This window comes from Aythya marila (assembly GCF_965140915.1).
Source record: "Aythya marila genome assembly, chromosome: 10".
Lineage (NCBI taxonomy): Eukaryota > Metazoa > Chordata > Aves > Anseriformes > Anatidae > Aythya > Aythya marila.
Genome location: NC_139051.1, coordinates 21,437,395 through 21,452,402, shown reverse-complemented (window position 1 = coordinate 21,452,402; position 15,008 = coordinate 21,437,395). Strand labels below are relative to the sequence as shown.

Below are 15,008 nucleotides of genomic sequence, written 5' to 3'. Positions count from 1 at the left end.
TCTTTCTGTTTTGTGATTATGGATTTCAAGACAGAGCAGTCTTTCTTATGATTCTCTAGACCTTCTGCTTACACTAAGTTTTTTTTTTGCCAGGGTGAAGATCCACAGAACATATTTCTTTAACTTTTGAATAAAGCAGCCATAGACCACTTTCTTGGGGAGCTCAGAGACTGCCTGGGTACAATGCTGTCAGGATTCCCTGTGTGTTGTGGAGAGATGTGATGTATGTGAAGAATCATTGTGAGATAGTAGAGCTTACACTTGAAAAGCTGTGATTGAAAAGAGACAGGGGAGCTAAATTTAGTAATTGGGCTGCTGATGGAGCTTCCTTTTCTACTCACATTGTTTACTTACATAATGCAGAAGCAATGTGAATAGACAACGTGGTTGTGACTAGATTGAAATGCTCTGATCTGAATTACAATGTGGGAAAGCTAGTATGTCAAAACAAGAAATTGTACAGTGTATGCCTGACTTATTTAGACTTCTGAAGAGGTTACTGCAAAAGTACAGAAAGTTTGAATGATATAGTTTGGATTGATCCTGAGACCTGACAGGTTAAGCCAGGAGTTTCAGTAGAAAGATTTGATTCAGAAGGAAATTGCAGTAAGATGTGGAGTGCAGCAGAGGAGGCTCAATCCTGATTGCTTTCATGCTGGACATGTTGTGGACTTTATTTACTTATTTAATAAAAAAAAAAAAGCTTCCCTGTTGAACAGCAGGAAAGAACCTGATGAAACAGTAGGAGCACTACAACTCCTTGGTCAAATATCAGGCGGCAACTATATTTGGTTACAGGTTACAGTTATCACTTATTAGTAAAATAGCTGAGCAAGCAATTGCCATTTAAATCAGATCAACTATCCTTATTAGTGTCTTGTCATCAGTATTATTTTATTTTATTTTATTTTATTTTATTTTAAAATAACATAAGCAACTGCAGAACAATCCTTGTTTTCACAAGAGATGTGTGACAAATGAGTCTTCCGGTATGGATTTCACATGTGTTCATATAAAGTGTCATCCAATAAGAATGTGCTGAGACAGTAGTACAATACACTGTATTGAAGTTTCAGTGGTTCCAGTGCATATATGTGTTGAAACAAAGTGATATGAACCATAGTTTGGAAACAGGATTTTAGTAGGTCTTTTTCATTCATGCATTATCCTCATGTGAGTATTTCTAGCATCTGTCCAGGGCTTTGGAGGGAACTGTGTCAGACTAAACACTTCTTAAACAGAGATTTTGGAAAAGTTCCCAGATTGTGTGTTAGGTAAACCCTTCCTCTCACATTTTTGTCTTTGAGGTGACAAATGTTTCAGTGACTTCTGTGGCACTTGCTTTATTTCTAGCAGGCAAAGTTGTTGGTTCTGTCAAGGCAGCCATGTGGTGCTTTTAGAAGCAAAATAGTTGTCATACTGAAGCACTGTCATAATAATCTGAGAATTAGGAAATCTTAAACAAGGCCTCAAACATTTGAAACCATGAGATCTAAAGGAAAGGAAAAGATTATTATTATTATTATTATTTATTTATTTATTTATTTATTTATTTTTTACCTTGATGATATATTCTGGGTGTTGCAGCATTCTTACATTCAGCTGGAGAATTAAGGAATATGGGAATCAAATTATTTGGAGATTTTAAAAGTAGTGTTTTAGATGATTTTTTTTGTTCAATGCTTGTACCAGTCATTTTGATTCCAGTCCTTTACATGAATGCAGAGAAGACAGGGAGGTTGCTTCTCAGCTCTTGTAGTGCATAGATCAAGTAGGAACTGTGACATGGAGTTTGCCATAGTCTCCATTTTAGGTGAATGATAGAAAGAAGACTAAACATTCTTCTTCAGTAAGAGAAGACAAAATTAACTTGTGATAAAGGTGTACAGAAAAATGGTCTTTGTTACTGGAAAAAAGAAAAAAGTCAGTTTGGCCAAAATTAACCAGAGAGTATCCTCTTTCTCCAGATTTTGTTTTTTTCTCCAGCCACCAAAATTTTACTGTCATAAGCTTACCATGTAAGGGAAGGTCTCAAGGTCTTCTGTCATCCTTCTTGGCAGTAGGCAGTCCAGCACTGGTGTGCTGTTATACTAGCTTTGATATAGAAAATGGAGCTGATTTACACTAATGTTATACTGTAGTTACAGATGAATCAGTATGAGCCATGTACTCCCTGAGGCAGGCAATTGTGTGCCTACTTACATTCTCAGAACTCAGGTGCATTGCACAGTGTTATGGAATGAAGATGCTGAAAGTATTACAAATTCTGGCACCATTTTAAACAAAATAATAGATTTTTGTAGCAGTTTTGTCATCATACTGTTGGAATAACCAAAGACACAAACCCCAAATGAAATAATTACTCTGGAGGGGGTAATGTATTAGAAGTGGTAAATTGATTGCTTATAGTTTTGTGGCTTTCTTAGGCTCCATTCTACATATGTTGCTTGTTTTGTGGGTGGAGTGTAATCATTGTGTAAATCGTGAGCTGGCTTTGCAGTTTTGCAGTCAGAGTAGGTTCCTCTACACAAAGAAAAAGGCAAAAATTATTATGAAATTTCATTATTTTATATGTTAATAAATTTTACCATATATTCTGCCTTTGGCTATGATCATCACTGTCTGCCATTTTATATCAGGGCATAAAAGTAGATGAATGATTTGGCCTGGAATGTATAAGCAATCTAGCTTCTGAGCATCATCTACATCATAAGAAAAGAATGTCGGGCCCAGTACCATTTTTTTTAAAACCATCAAAGGAGAAAGAATAAAAGTTATTTTGAAGCTCAGTTCTCTTGGATGTTTTGGTTGAGTTAAAATAATTAACTTCTGTATGGCTGGAATGATTGCTTTTGGTTTTGCCTTCAAAGTATTCTTTAATTTTTGATTGTCGTGACAATTTTTAACAAAAAAATAGAAAAGGAAGGTTAAGCCTAAGGGAAAAAAAAATAAAAAATGATGTTTTGGATACTAATAATCCTTTAGCTTGTTGAATCTGGATTTAAAAGAACAACCTGAAACTTTTTATAAATGTAAATGTCAGCGCAGGAAAGTATTATTATTTTTTATTAGCAGTTATCTAATATGATCTTAAGTCATCTGATCTTAAGATGACTAGATTCTAACTTAATAAATTTACCAATCAAGTTTTTCTTTAAGAAAAATGCTGGTTATTTGAGGCATGTTTTGTTTTCTTTGTCATATCAAAACTTAAGCCTGTCATGCATATAGGTTTTCTAATTATGGTGGAACTATTTTCCCCAGAGAAATCTATCTATGGGGTGTAAGTGAATAAGCAGTGTCCTTGCACATTTGTGCCAGGAATGTGTCTGTCAGTACCTCCCTTGATGTCTCTTGTTATCTTTATGGTTTGCTAGAGTCTAACCCAGCCTTGTTTTTTCAGGCTTATAGATTGGTAGTAGCAAATGCGTTTGCATTCTATGAGAATATCAGAAACAATACTTAACACTGCTCATATCTTAGTGGAAGTTCTGTCTGATGTATTTCAGTTGAGCTGGATCTGAATTGTAAAGAAGTCTTAAAACAAACTCCCATGCTGCCGTTTTGGTCTTTACTCAATAAATCAAATGGGAATCTGTATGTACTCTCAATTTTTAAGGCAGTGAGAACAAAACTGTTGGAAATATTTGTTGAGCCTTACTGAAGTAACGTAGTTCAGAACAGACATTCAAATGGATAGGATTTACAGTATCAGGTCTTCTGCATGATTAGCTGCTGAGATCCAGACTGCCTAAAGTGTTAAGATGCAATTTATAGTTAACATACATGAATCCTATGTGAAGGTGCAGAATATTTATAAAGGAGAAATATGATCTTTTAAAAATAAAAATGTTTTCAAGCATTGGCTGTAAGATTCTTTCTATGCGTACCTAGAATAACAGTTGAAATATTTGGCTGTAATTTATGTAGCGTCTTAAATTTTAACACAGATTTTTGAGGCTTTCATGTTTTGTGGAAATCGTCTTTTGACTAAATTGCTATATTTAATATTTTTTTTCCTGAAACTTTTTCGTTATTTCTTTGAGTTTGTTATACTCTGTATTTTTTTTTTCATTTTTATTCCATAAAAATCATAAAGAAGAAAACACTATTTACCTCATTTTCTATGTGTATTATCCCAACAATAGAAGACTGCATACTTTCTTGTAAAATGAATGGTGAAGTGTACAGGTTTCTGGCATACTGGAGAAATTTTTGGTTGTCTTTCAGACAGCTGGTCCCATTGTAATGCTGTTTAATATTATGACAGTTATTACAGAGACATGTTCCTTTAGAAAATGCTATAGGTTTTGCTCTTAGGGGTATTTCACGTGTCTGCAATTTTTGGATGCTTTGGAAAAAAAAATCTTTATGAAATACAGTGAAAGCTACACTAAGCATTTAACACTTGATTTTGGCTGACATTGCATACTTTTTGGCCAAGGTACTCAGGTGGCTAATTTAAAATGGGAATTTAATGAAATAGCATGACTTTCTATAATCATGATGAAAGCGTTGGAGAGTAGACAACAGTTATGCACTACTGTACAATGAAATCTAAAGATACTTGAATACATGTAGAAACTAAATGTCAGTATTTGTTTTTAAAACCTGTACTAAAGTAATTAAGTGCACTGTAGACTGACCTGTGAGATCATTTTGTATCTTATTATACAAGAGACAGAAAAAACTTGTTTGAATGCAGTCATTACAATTAGTGATATTCACACTAGCAAGAACTAAGTGCTATGCTGTTTTGATTCTTCAGAACTCTCCTGAAGGAAAAAAAAAAAGGGGGGGGAGGGGGGAACAAAAAAATGTATATATATTCAATGTTAAAAATACTGCAATCTAGTAAACTTAAACTATTTCCTGAAATTTTTTACAATGGCCAGAGATGTATATATTTTAGTTTATTCTAATTAAGGTAGAAGCAGATAGAGTGAAATTGCCCCTTTTCTACTAGATTTTGTTGTCAAGGCTGACAGATATTGTGTATCATGTAGGACCTGGAATCTGAAGGAGTACTTTGATCATTTCTAACATGAAAGAGGCAGTAGCATAACTTCCAGTTCCAGCAAACTAGATTCAGTGGCCATTTATTTGTATGTATTTTTGCTTGCACTGATGCATGTCAATGTAGCTAGATTCTATTAAAAGCCAATAAAAATGTATTTTGATAGAGTTAGAATGGGAAGGTGATCTTAGTAATTTTATTTATGTTTCTATAATGACTAGTTCCCAAATATTATATTAAAAAAGAAACTGTGTTTAAACTCATGGCTACCCTAAAGTCATTTGTCTATGATCTCATAAAGGAGATCATCTGGGTTGGGATGCCGCATCCCTGGGAAGCATTCAAGGCCAGTCTGGATGGAGCTTTGAGCAACCTGCTCTTGTGGAAGGTGTCCCTGCCCATGGCGGGGGTATTGGAACTAGATGAGCTTTAAGGTTCCTTGTAACTCAGACCATTCTATGATTGTACAACCTGAGTACGTTTTCTTGCCATTGAGTTTAGCTCATTCACCAAGAAGGACCATCCTGGAAATAATTGTTGTGTGACAATGTCCTGGTTTCAGTTAGGACAGAGTTAATTTTCCTCCCAGTAGCTGGTAGGGTGCTATGTTTTGGATTAGGATGAGAAGAGTGCTGATAACATGCTGATGTTTTAATTGTTGCAGAGCAGTGCTTACACCAAACCAAGGACTTTTCAGCTTCTCACTCCATCCTGCCAGTGGGCAGGCTGGGGGTGCAGCAAGAGCTGGGAGGGGACAGACCCAGGACAGCTGACCCAAACTGGCCAAAGGGGTATTCCATACCATCTGACATCATGCTAAACAATATATAGGGGTGGTTAGCTGGGGTGGGGGGGGGCGGACTGCCGGGGTTAGGCTAGGCATCGGTCAGTGGGTGGTGAGCAATTGCATTGTGTGTCACCTGTTTCATACACATTATTATTAGTAGTACTATTATCATCATTATTGTTATATATTTCCTGTCTTAATAAACTGTCTTTATCTCAACTCACAGGCTTCACTTTCCCATCCTCTCCCCCATCCCAGAGAGGGAGGGGGGAGGGTGAGCAAACGGCTGCGTGGTGTTTAGCTGCCGGCCCGGCTAAACCACAGCAGACAACAATGAAGTGCTGTCAAACAACAAAGAAAGCAGGATGTAAGAGTTGAATGAGTACCTACTAAAGCAGTTTCTATGTTTGAGAAAGACCCAAACATGAATTCATATTTAAAAAAAATAAAAATCCTAATTAGGTAAGAAAGATGGAAGGGGAATTTCCTGTGCCCCATGCTCTACACTCCTTGGCCTACCACATCCACAGGCCAATCCCACTGGCCCCTGTGGCATCTAAAGGCAAAGTATACATGTAGTTAAAATCCAGAGGGAATGATTTGTATTTATTCCCTGTGTTGAACTACTCCTGTACATTTAATGCAGGCCTAAGAGAGAATTGCTCAGCTAGGCTTTTTAACTGTAGCATTTTCTTTAGTTTCCATGGGCATCTAGTCAGTTGTGGAAGAAAGAGATTATGACACAGCTTTCTTTTATTTCCTTCTCCGCAGGATTTTGCATATCACAGGCACCAGATGTTTTTCTTTGCAGCTTTACCATGTTCTGTGTTTTGGTATGGCATTAAACAGATGCCAAAATGGGAAGTTTTGAGAGGGAAGGGTGATGAAAGAAACAGTTAGCATAGGCATAAAATTCAACTTCTTACAGAGATTAAATATAAATTATAATTTATTCAGCATTACTTTTGAAATCAGTCTATATTCTAACAGCATAAAGTCATATTACACAGCAAAAATTTCCACCAAATGCCACATGTATATATAAAGTTCTGAAAAAGACATTTTTTCTTATATTCACTTTATGCAGATTAGGTCTGTTCCTGCAATTATGCTACATGGGCCCATTTTTACTTGGACTTGCACAGTGCATCCAAAATGCTTATTTGAATAGTTACAAAGCAGAAGGGTGTCATGCTAAAATTCTTAAGGAATTGTAGTGAATAACACATAATTTGATATCTAAACCCATTATATTTCTGAAATCATAAAAACAAGTTGCAACTGAACCATGCAATTTCTGGTAGTTTTTTTTGTTTTGTTTTTGTTTTTGTTTTTTTGTTTTTTTAATCTGTCAGTGTAACTCAAACAGAAATATCCCTGCTGTTTTTAGCACTGTCATTTTGCTTGCTTGGTTTGCTGTGTTGGGAGTGTTGTGTTTTTCAGGAAATTAACCTTTCTTAAAATGCTGTGAAAATGTACTGGTGATTTATATTATCCTTGTGGGCCTACTGGGATAGGTTTTACTTAAATATCTTCTGACCATCATGTAATATATATTTTGTTCTCAAGTGAACTTGATTTGGGGATTTAAACATGAGGACAGAGGTCTAGAAAGAGACTATTGTAAGCTGTACTGGTGGTCTCTTCTAGCTGAGAAAAGGTATTTTTTCCTTAGGAGTCTTGTCATTTTGCTAAAGATATGTCTAAATGGGAGAGTCTCTTTAATATCTTCATCAATGATCTGGATGAGGGCATTGAGTGCACCCTCAGTAAGTCTGCAGATGACACCAAGTTAGGTGTGTGTGTCAATCTGCTTGAGGGTAAGAAGGCTCTGCAGGAGGATCTGGATAGGCTGGACTGGTGGGCCGAGGTCAACTGTATGAGGTTCAACAAGGCCAAGTGCCGGGTCCTCCACCTGGGATGCAATAACCCCAAGCAGAGCTACAGGCTGGGAGATGAGTGGTTGGAGAGCTGCCAGGCAGAGAAGGACCTGGGAGTGATGGTTGATAGTTGGCTGAATATGAGTCAGCAGTGTGCTCAGGTGGCCAAGAAGGCCAACAGCATCCTGACTTGTATAAGAAACAGTGTGACCAGCAGGTCTAGGGAGGTGATTGTCCCCCTGTACTTGGCTCTGGTGAGGCCGCACCTCGAGTACTGTGTTCAGTTTTGGGCCCCTCGCTACAAGAAGGACATCGAGGTGCTTGAGCAGGGCCAGCCTTGGAACAGGCTGCCCAGGGAAGTGGTGGAGTCACCATCCCTGGAAGTCTTTAAAAGACGTTTAGATGTAGAGCTTAGGGATATGGTTTAGTGGGGACTGTTAGTGTTAGGTCAGAGGTTGGACTTGATGATCTTGAGGTCTCTTCCAACCTAGAAATTCTGTGATTCTGTGATTCTGTATAGTTTGCAGCATAGAAAAACAATCATGCTAATTTTCTTCTTGTGTCTTAAGAGACTGATGCAAACACTGTAACACAGCTATAGTATAAATCTGTGTTTCAAATAGAGGAATCCATACTTGTCTCTTTTAAAAATGATCTGTAAGCTTGCTGGAGATTCTTTTAATTTAATTTTTTTTCGTTAATCAGTGTTGTCCAGTCTGTGTTGATCTGCTTTCTGTGCATATTTTACATTTTCCAACAGATAAATAGTTACAGGAAGGTGAACTAAATTTGTAGTCCATTTTTGGAGGAATTTAAGATTAAATAAAAATAATTTTGTAGTTTAATATCTGCATCATACTCAAAAAATAACAAAGTGATTTTTTCCCCTTGGTTAGGGCTGAAACTTTCAAAGAAGGAAAGAGTTGGGAAATTGAAGAGTGTATTTATAGCTTTATATTCTGAATGCCTTCTTATATTCTGTTCCTTATTTTGTAATTTTGTTGTCTTTAATGGTGTGTTATTAATTCATGGTCTGTTAAACCATTGCCTTCCATTCTGGAGGTCTCAGTGAAAAGCTACATTTCTATACCACTACATTCTCTATATGAAGTTTTCTGATAGACAATCAAATTTTATATAATGTCTTTAGGCACGTATAAATGTTTCTATGACTTTTGTTACATCGTGTAGTTTAAGATGCCACAAGTAAAAAAGTAATAAAAACTGTAGTTTTGGGGAAACTGTAGTAAACTATAGTATAGTTTACTATAATATATAATAAAATAATATTTATATAATAAATAAACTATAGTGTATTTATAGTAAATGGGGAGAACTGATAGTATTCTGTGCTCCAGTATGTGGCCGTGTTAAGGCCACATTCCAGTTTTTCTGGAATTTTCTTAGGAGAAAAAATTGGACTTTCAGATTCTTTGTTCACATTGCAACCTGTATGGAGTTTACTTAAAGGTTACATAATTTAACAAACACTACATGAAGCTGATTTTGGTCTTTGTATCCCATACTGCATTATGATATGGTTTCCATGTCAGTCTTGATTGAAATCTATTAAACCATTTAAAACAGCAAAAAAATATATATATATTAATTTGAATTACTTGTACCCACTTATTTTCTTAAGCAACTTGAAGTTACTTTTTTTTCTTTTTTTTTTTTTAGTAATAGAAATAAATTGTCTTTTCTGTTACGTGCTTTACCTACAAATTTTTAAATGAAATGTCTTCAAAGAATTGTTATACCCTTGCAATATTTACTAATTAGAGATTGTATTTTTTTTTCAGTATAAATAAGTAATTTAGAAAGAACCAGTGGTAGAAGTCAGTATAAAATTACCTAGTTTCTTTAATATAGTGAAATCATTGAAAGTATTCTATAACTTTGTCTTTCCCTGAAAGCTCTAATGTGAAGGCAACAGAGATGTTTTCCCTTATCCTTCTGGGCATTGAATAATATCCTCTTCATTTGCCAAAATAGGATTAGTGAGTAGATCTCATTAGGAATTTGCACATGACTTTATTTTTATATAGATAAAAGGGAGCAAATTCCTCAAAGTCAAAGAAAGTCAAGAAAATAATATCTAGGAATCCAAGCAGGTAAAAAGCATTACTGCAAGGATTTTTTTTTTTTTTCCAGTTCCTGCCAGGGAAAATTAGCTTTCCTCCTTTCTTAAAAAGATGTTTGCTACATATCAGAAAAGCTTCTATTAACTTAGTAAGTTCCACGGTAAAATATAATTAAATTTTAAATAAATATTATTTACTCAAGGACAGTCTTAGGAACAGAAAATATATAATGGTGGGAAAGATTGTTTCATTTTCGTTAAATTTACTTACAAATTTACTTGTTGATCTTTTGTCACATTATCAAAAGTCACATTATTAAAAAAAAGTTGAAAAGCAAAAAGAAAGAATTGTTGGATAATCTCCTGTTACAGCAGTTTTTCTGCATAGTGATCAGGACATTTATAAGTATTTGTGAGCAGATAATTAAAAACTGAAAAGGAAAAATCTTGTAGGACAGAATAATTGCTTTACCCTTGTGTAATCTGATGGCATAAAAGCTGTTTTATTATGCTAGTTGGAAAAAAGGTAAAGTTTAATTGTTTAAATCTGATACTAGGAATAGTTGTATAAGTTGGTGAATCAATGTCCTATGTCATAGTCATAGGCAGATTTATAGAGAAAAAGATGTCATTGCAGTCATTAATGCTATTGTGTATGTGCATATAATTCTTAGACATATGAAGGACCAAAACAAGAAGGCTGCTAATCTGAAGCACAATCAACAAATGGAGAAAAAAAAGAATGCACAGCTGCTGGAAGAAGTTCGTAGACGAGAGGACAATATGACAGACAACTCTCAACATTTACAGGTGAGTTTTTAGTCTTTTAATAATTACTATTTTTTAATTGTGTTTTAGAATCATCAAAGGAAGCATGCTTCTGTTTCTTCATGGATGTATAACAATTATCTTTCTGCAAAGAGATGGGTTTCTCCTCTACTATCAGACAATGCTCTAATGACTTCAGTTGCACCTATGAAATATTTATTTTTTAGGGTGAGGAAAAAAACAGAAATAGAATTTGAAACCTTCTTTTCATAAGGTCTTTTTTTTTTTTTTTTCCTTAGTTTATAAGCAAGAAAGTAAGTAATTCTAGCTTGTTTTGAGGACAGTCAGAAAATAAAAGGATTCTTTCTGTATTTTGTTTCTGTGCTATTCAATTTTATATCCATACAGCATGATGAGCTTATATAGTGTGGTTATGAGTGTTCAGCTAGTTTCTGTATCAAACACTACACTTTTTTTTTAATGGGTTGAACATTTACATACCCAGGCGATTAGGTCTGTAAAATACAGCTTATTATTTTCAAGAGCATTAAACTGTATAACAGAAATTCTGCCATGTTTTGCAGTGTGGAGTTGGAAGGCAATAATGTTTGAGACACACAAGCTCCTTCCTGTTCTGTGTTTCTAGAGGTAGCTGTTCATGTTAAATTCCAGCGTCTGCATTTCTCTATCAGCAGAGATATCATCATCTAGTTGCATACTCTGATCATTTAACAAGTGTGATTTGCTCTTATTAGCTCTCTATATATGCATATGTAGTTGGGTAAAAGGGTGAGTATAAATCGTCAGACAGGATAATGATGAATTTAGAATCTTCACTAAAGATTAGTTTTATTTTACGTACTTAAATGAATGATAGAATCATAGAGTATCCTGAGTTGGAAGGAACCCATAAGGATCACTGAGTCTGTGTGAAACATAGAGAAGCACTGGAGAGAGCTATCAGTGTCTCATCTGACAGATCTCTTCTCATTACTAGAACAGGATCTTTTTTTTCTAAATGTTATATATATAAATAAAAAAGTTTTCCTATATCTCTTCTTTTTCCAAGGTAGACTTTGAACCTTGTTCTAGGAGAATTTCTACAGTAAATTATTAGAATTCAAGTGTTGAGATTTGAACAATAACTAGCTGATCTGGTTAAATGATACGTTGCTTACCAGGGAATTCTAGGGAATTTGTATTAAAGACCACAACACAAGTTTGATGCTTGACTTAAAAACTGTTCTCTGAGAGCTGACCGTGAAAAACTATGAAGAGAAGTACTGAGTTCTGTCAGCAACACTGATGTCTCTGTACCCTGAGTTTATAGGTAAGCCTAATTTACAGTGCAATATGTCATTTTTGGTTTGATCTGGTTAATATAATAGTTTTCTGGAAAATTTCTGATAGATGGAGTTTGACCCTCGCTTGCTTCATACAGTATTGTATTTCTCATGCATTCCTGTATACAAAATGGAGAAATTAACACTATGCCTGTCTTCAGGCTTGTTTTTTGTTGAAGCTGTGTCAGAATCAAGTTCAGCAAATATATGTTATTTATGCATCTGTGTAATGTTTTGTGTAGTTTATAACCTTAGGCTTACATACTGATTGTATAACCGTACATTCTACTGCACATTATAGTAGTAATAACACCTCGTGAAGTATTTGGTTTGATAATGTGATATATCAAAAAAAAACAAACAAATTTCAGTGTTGAGCAGCTACTTGTAGTTAATGAGAAACAGTAAAAAGGATATCTTATAGCTTTATTGTTTTTTCATATTTTGGAAATCTGTCAGAGCAGTGTGATCACTAGAGGATAGAAGTCATTCCTAGAGTCTTAGATTAACTGCTAAAGTTGGAACTTTCAAGTCATGTAATGGGAACAGGTCTACCAAATGGAAGCAGCATAGCTGAACAGCCTAAATTTATAAAGAAAAAGCTTGTCTGTCATATAGGTCCTCTGTGCCATTCACTAGCTATAAAGCATTTGCCTACTAAGAACAGTTCATGAAAACCAGTTAACTAATTATTCTCATTTCTCAGTTACTATGCCTTAAAATGTTAATAGTTTCATGTTGTATACTTTAAGAAATTGCTTTCAGTAATGTAAGTATTTATGTGTTGTGGCTCATCCTACACTTGCTAAGCTTCTGAAAAAGTGAAAAGGAGATGATCCCAACTGTTTCTGCCTATTAGTAGGTGCTTTTCATTCCCTTCCCTCCAGTAGCTCTGAGAAGGAACACAGGGAAGTGAGCGTTGGTTGTTTGCACTGCTGACATGCTGGAACAGCCAGTCCTGCCTTTCCTGGCATAAGTAAAACTGTTGCTCTCAACTGGTTATTATATTTCCCGTGTCTAAAACATTCCCGTATTTCCTTGGCTTATTACTTCCCCTGCCTTCCTTAATGGTGACCATTGTGTTCGTGGCAGGGGAACATGTTTGTACGTTCTCTGTCACCTTGCTTCTTTAGTGAATTAGGCTGGCTGTCACTGCATGGCTCATGGTGTAGGCAAATTCACCTGAATGAGAATGGCTTGTTTGCCTTTACAAATTAAGCCATAAAATACCTAGAACTGCATTATATATATATATGTATGTATGTATAAGTGTATATATAAATATATATATATTTATATATATATTATACTTATAACTGCATATATAATATATCTTAAAGTACAAGTTTCTCCTTTTAAAAAATTTGACCAAAAGCACTGGTGGATGCATTTTTGATTTTAATTGGCCTGTATAGCTTGTCATTTCAGGTTGATTTTCATTTGAGGCTTTTATACTTGGTCACAATAAAGCTATTTAGTGCATTTGGCATAAGATAAACATATACTCCTGTAACATTTAGGTGCAAACACCTGGTTGCAGGGCTGGAACACATCTGCTTTCTGCAAGGCTCAGTGTGAAGATTTGTGAGTGTTCTAGGTTAGAAGTTTTTAGGCGTGTGTTCAAAAGGATGCATATGATGCAGTATGTGATAATGCAGTACATGATAGGTAAATGCGTTTTCTTATCAAGGATACAGTACTTTCCTCAGTTGGCAGACTATAAACTGAAATTATTCTACTGATGTGAACATATACAGAATTAAATTCAAGATATAAGAGTTGACTAAATAAATAACTTGACAGAGCAGAATACTTGATCACAATTGATATTAAACTTCAGTTTATAAATAATATGTAGAGTTATTAATTAAAATAAGTTGTAACATGACCTAAGAATTTAAATGAGGCAAGATTTGTGGGGAGACGCATGAAATGAGATTTATACTTCGAAAACCAAACTGGTTTCTAGGAGCACTATCCATCTACTAATCAAAAATAAAATTAATTGGCATTCTAATTAATTGGTATTGGTATTCTAATACTGAATTATTGCTTAGTGAACCCTTAGGTTCTGACCACGTTTCCTCATTACTGCTTCATTAGAAGAAAACAAAAACAAAAACATCTTCTACCAGTTTTTATATGTATAACACACAGTCCTCACGTCTGTAGTGTACTTGTTACATCTGTGAATGATGTATTGAGCTGCTAATGTGTATACTAAAATTCTCTGGCCTGATGGAATGATTGTATTCCCTGCTGGTTAACTGTGATAAGCTCAGCTGAGTGCTGAAGAACAATTAAACTAGACAAATTACATTTACTCAGCCAAGTCTCAATCCCTTTTGCAGAAGCACTGGAAGAGATGTAATAGGAAATCTATGATAATTGTTTGTGTGCCATTCAGGGAGACATTTGGGCCAAACTGAATATTTCAGTTGAAGTGCCATCCATTTTGCACAGCTTACGCAGGGGCTGAAGCTTTACCCATTCAGCTGTCTGCTTGCTTTCTGGTAGGTTTGAGGAAGTTAGGAAGTCTCTTTTGAAGCTTCATTTAGTATATAGTAGTTCTTAAGGCTTGTAGCATCATGCATATTTATAACACTTTACGCTCTGTTTTCAGATAAAAGCTTTTCAAAGCTTGTTCATATCCTAGCATCAACCCTTGTAGGACAAGGTTGTCTCTGATGGCCACATCTCAGAGCACTCCAGATCTTCTGCTGTGACAGAGAGTGTCCTTGCATGTCTGGGGAGGGAAAACACTTTGCTCTCTCTCAGCTATCAGCTATAATTGTGAGTGATGTTTCAGGTGTGGTTTTGAGGGGGTTATTTGGATCACTTGAAAATTGAAAACATCAGGAAGCCAGACTTGAGATTAATTCTTGGGAATGGAGAATAGTTGTGAGGTTTTCTGCTTTTTCCTTCCACAAATCAAGGGCAGACCTGTGCATATCTTGCCAGATGTGATGGTCATATATTACGTAAAGCACCACTGCAAGAGAGCTGATTCTTGAACACTTTATCATGAAGCTTTTTGAGAACAGTGTATCTAACATGCCTTAATTTTTTCTTTTTTCTTTTTTTTTTTTTTTTTTTTTTTTGTGAGTCTTAAAATGATTTTTTTTTTTAA

General features: G+C 35.2%; 1 protein-coding gene across 1 annotated transcript in view; it reads left to right on the top strand.

Annotated features, from left to right (window-relative positions):
• The window catches only part of ERC2 (ELKS/RAB6-interacting/CAST family member 2), a gene marked incomplete at its 3' end in the record, with an annotated part of 410,931 nt that overhangs the window by 233,192 nt on the left and 162,731 nt on the right, over positions 1-15,008 (top strand). The window contains exon 15 of the mRNA XM_082768536.1: positions 10,442-10,577. Within this exon, the coding sequence (XP_082624662.1) occupies positions 10,442-10,577 (136 nt within the window). The remainder of the gene's footprint in view (positions 1-10,441; positions 10,578-15,008) is intronic.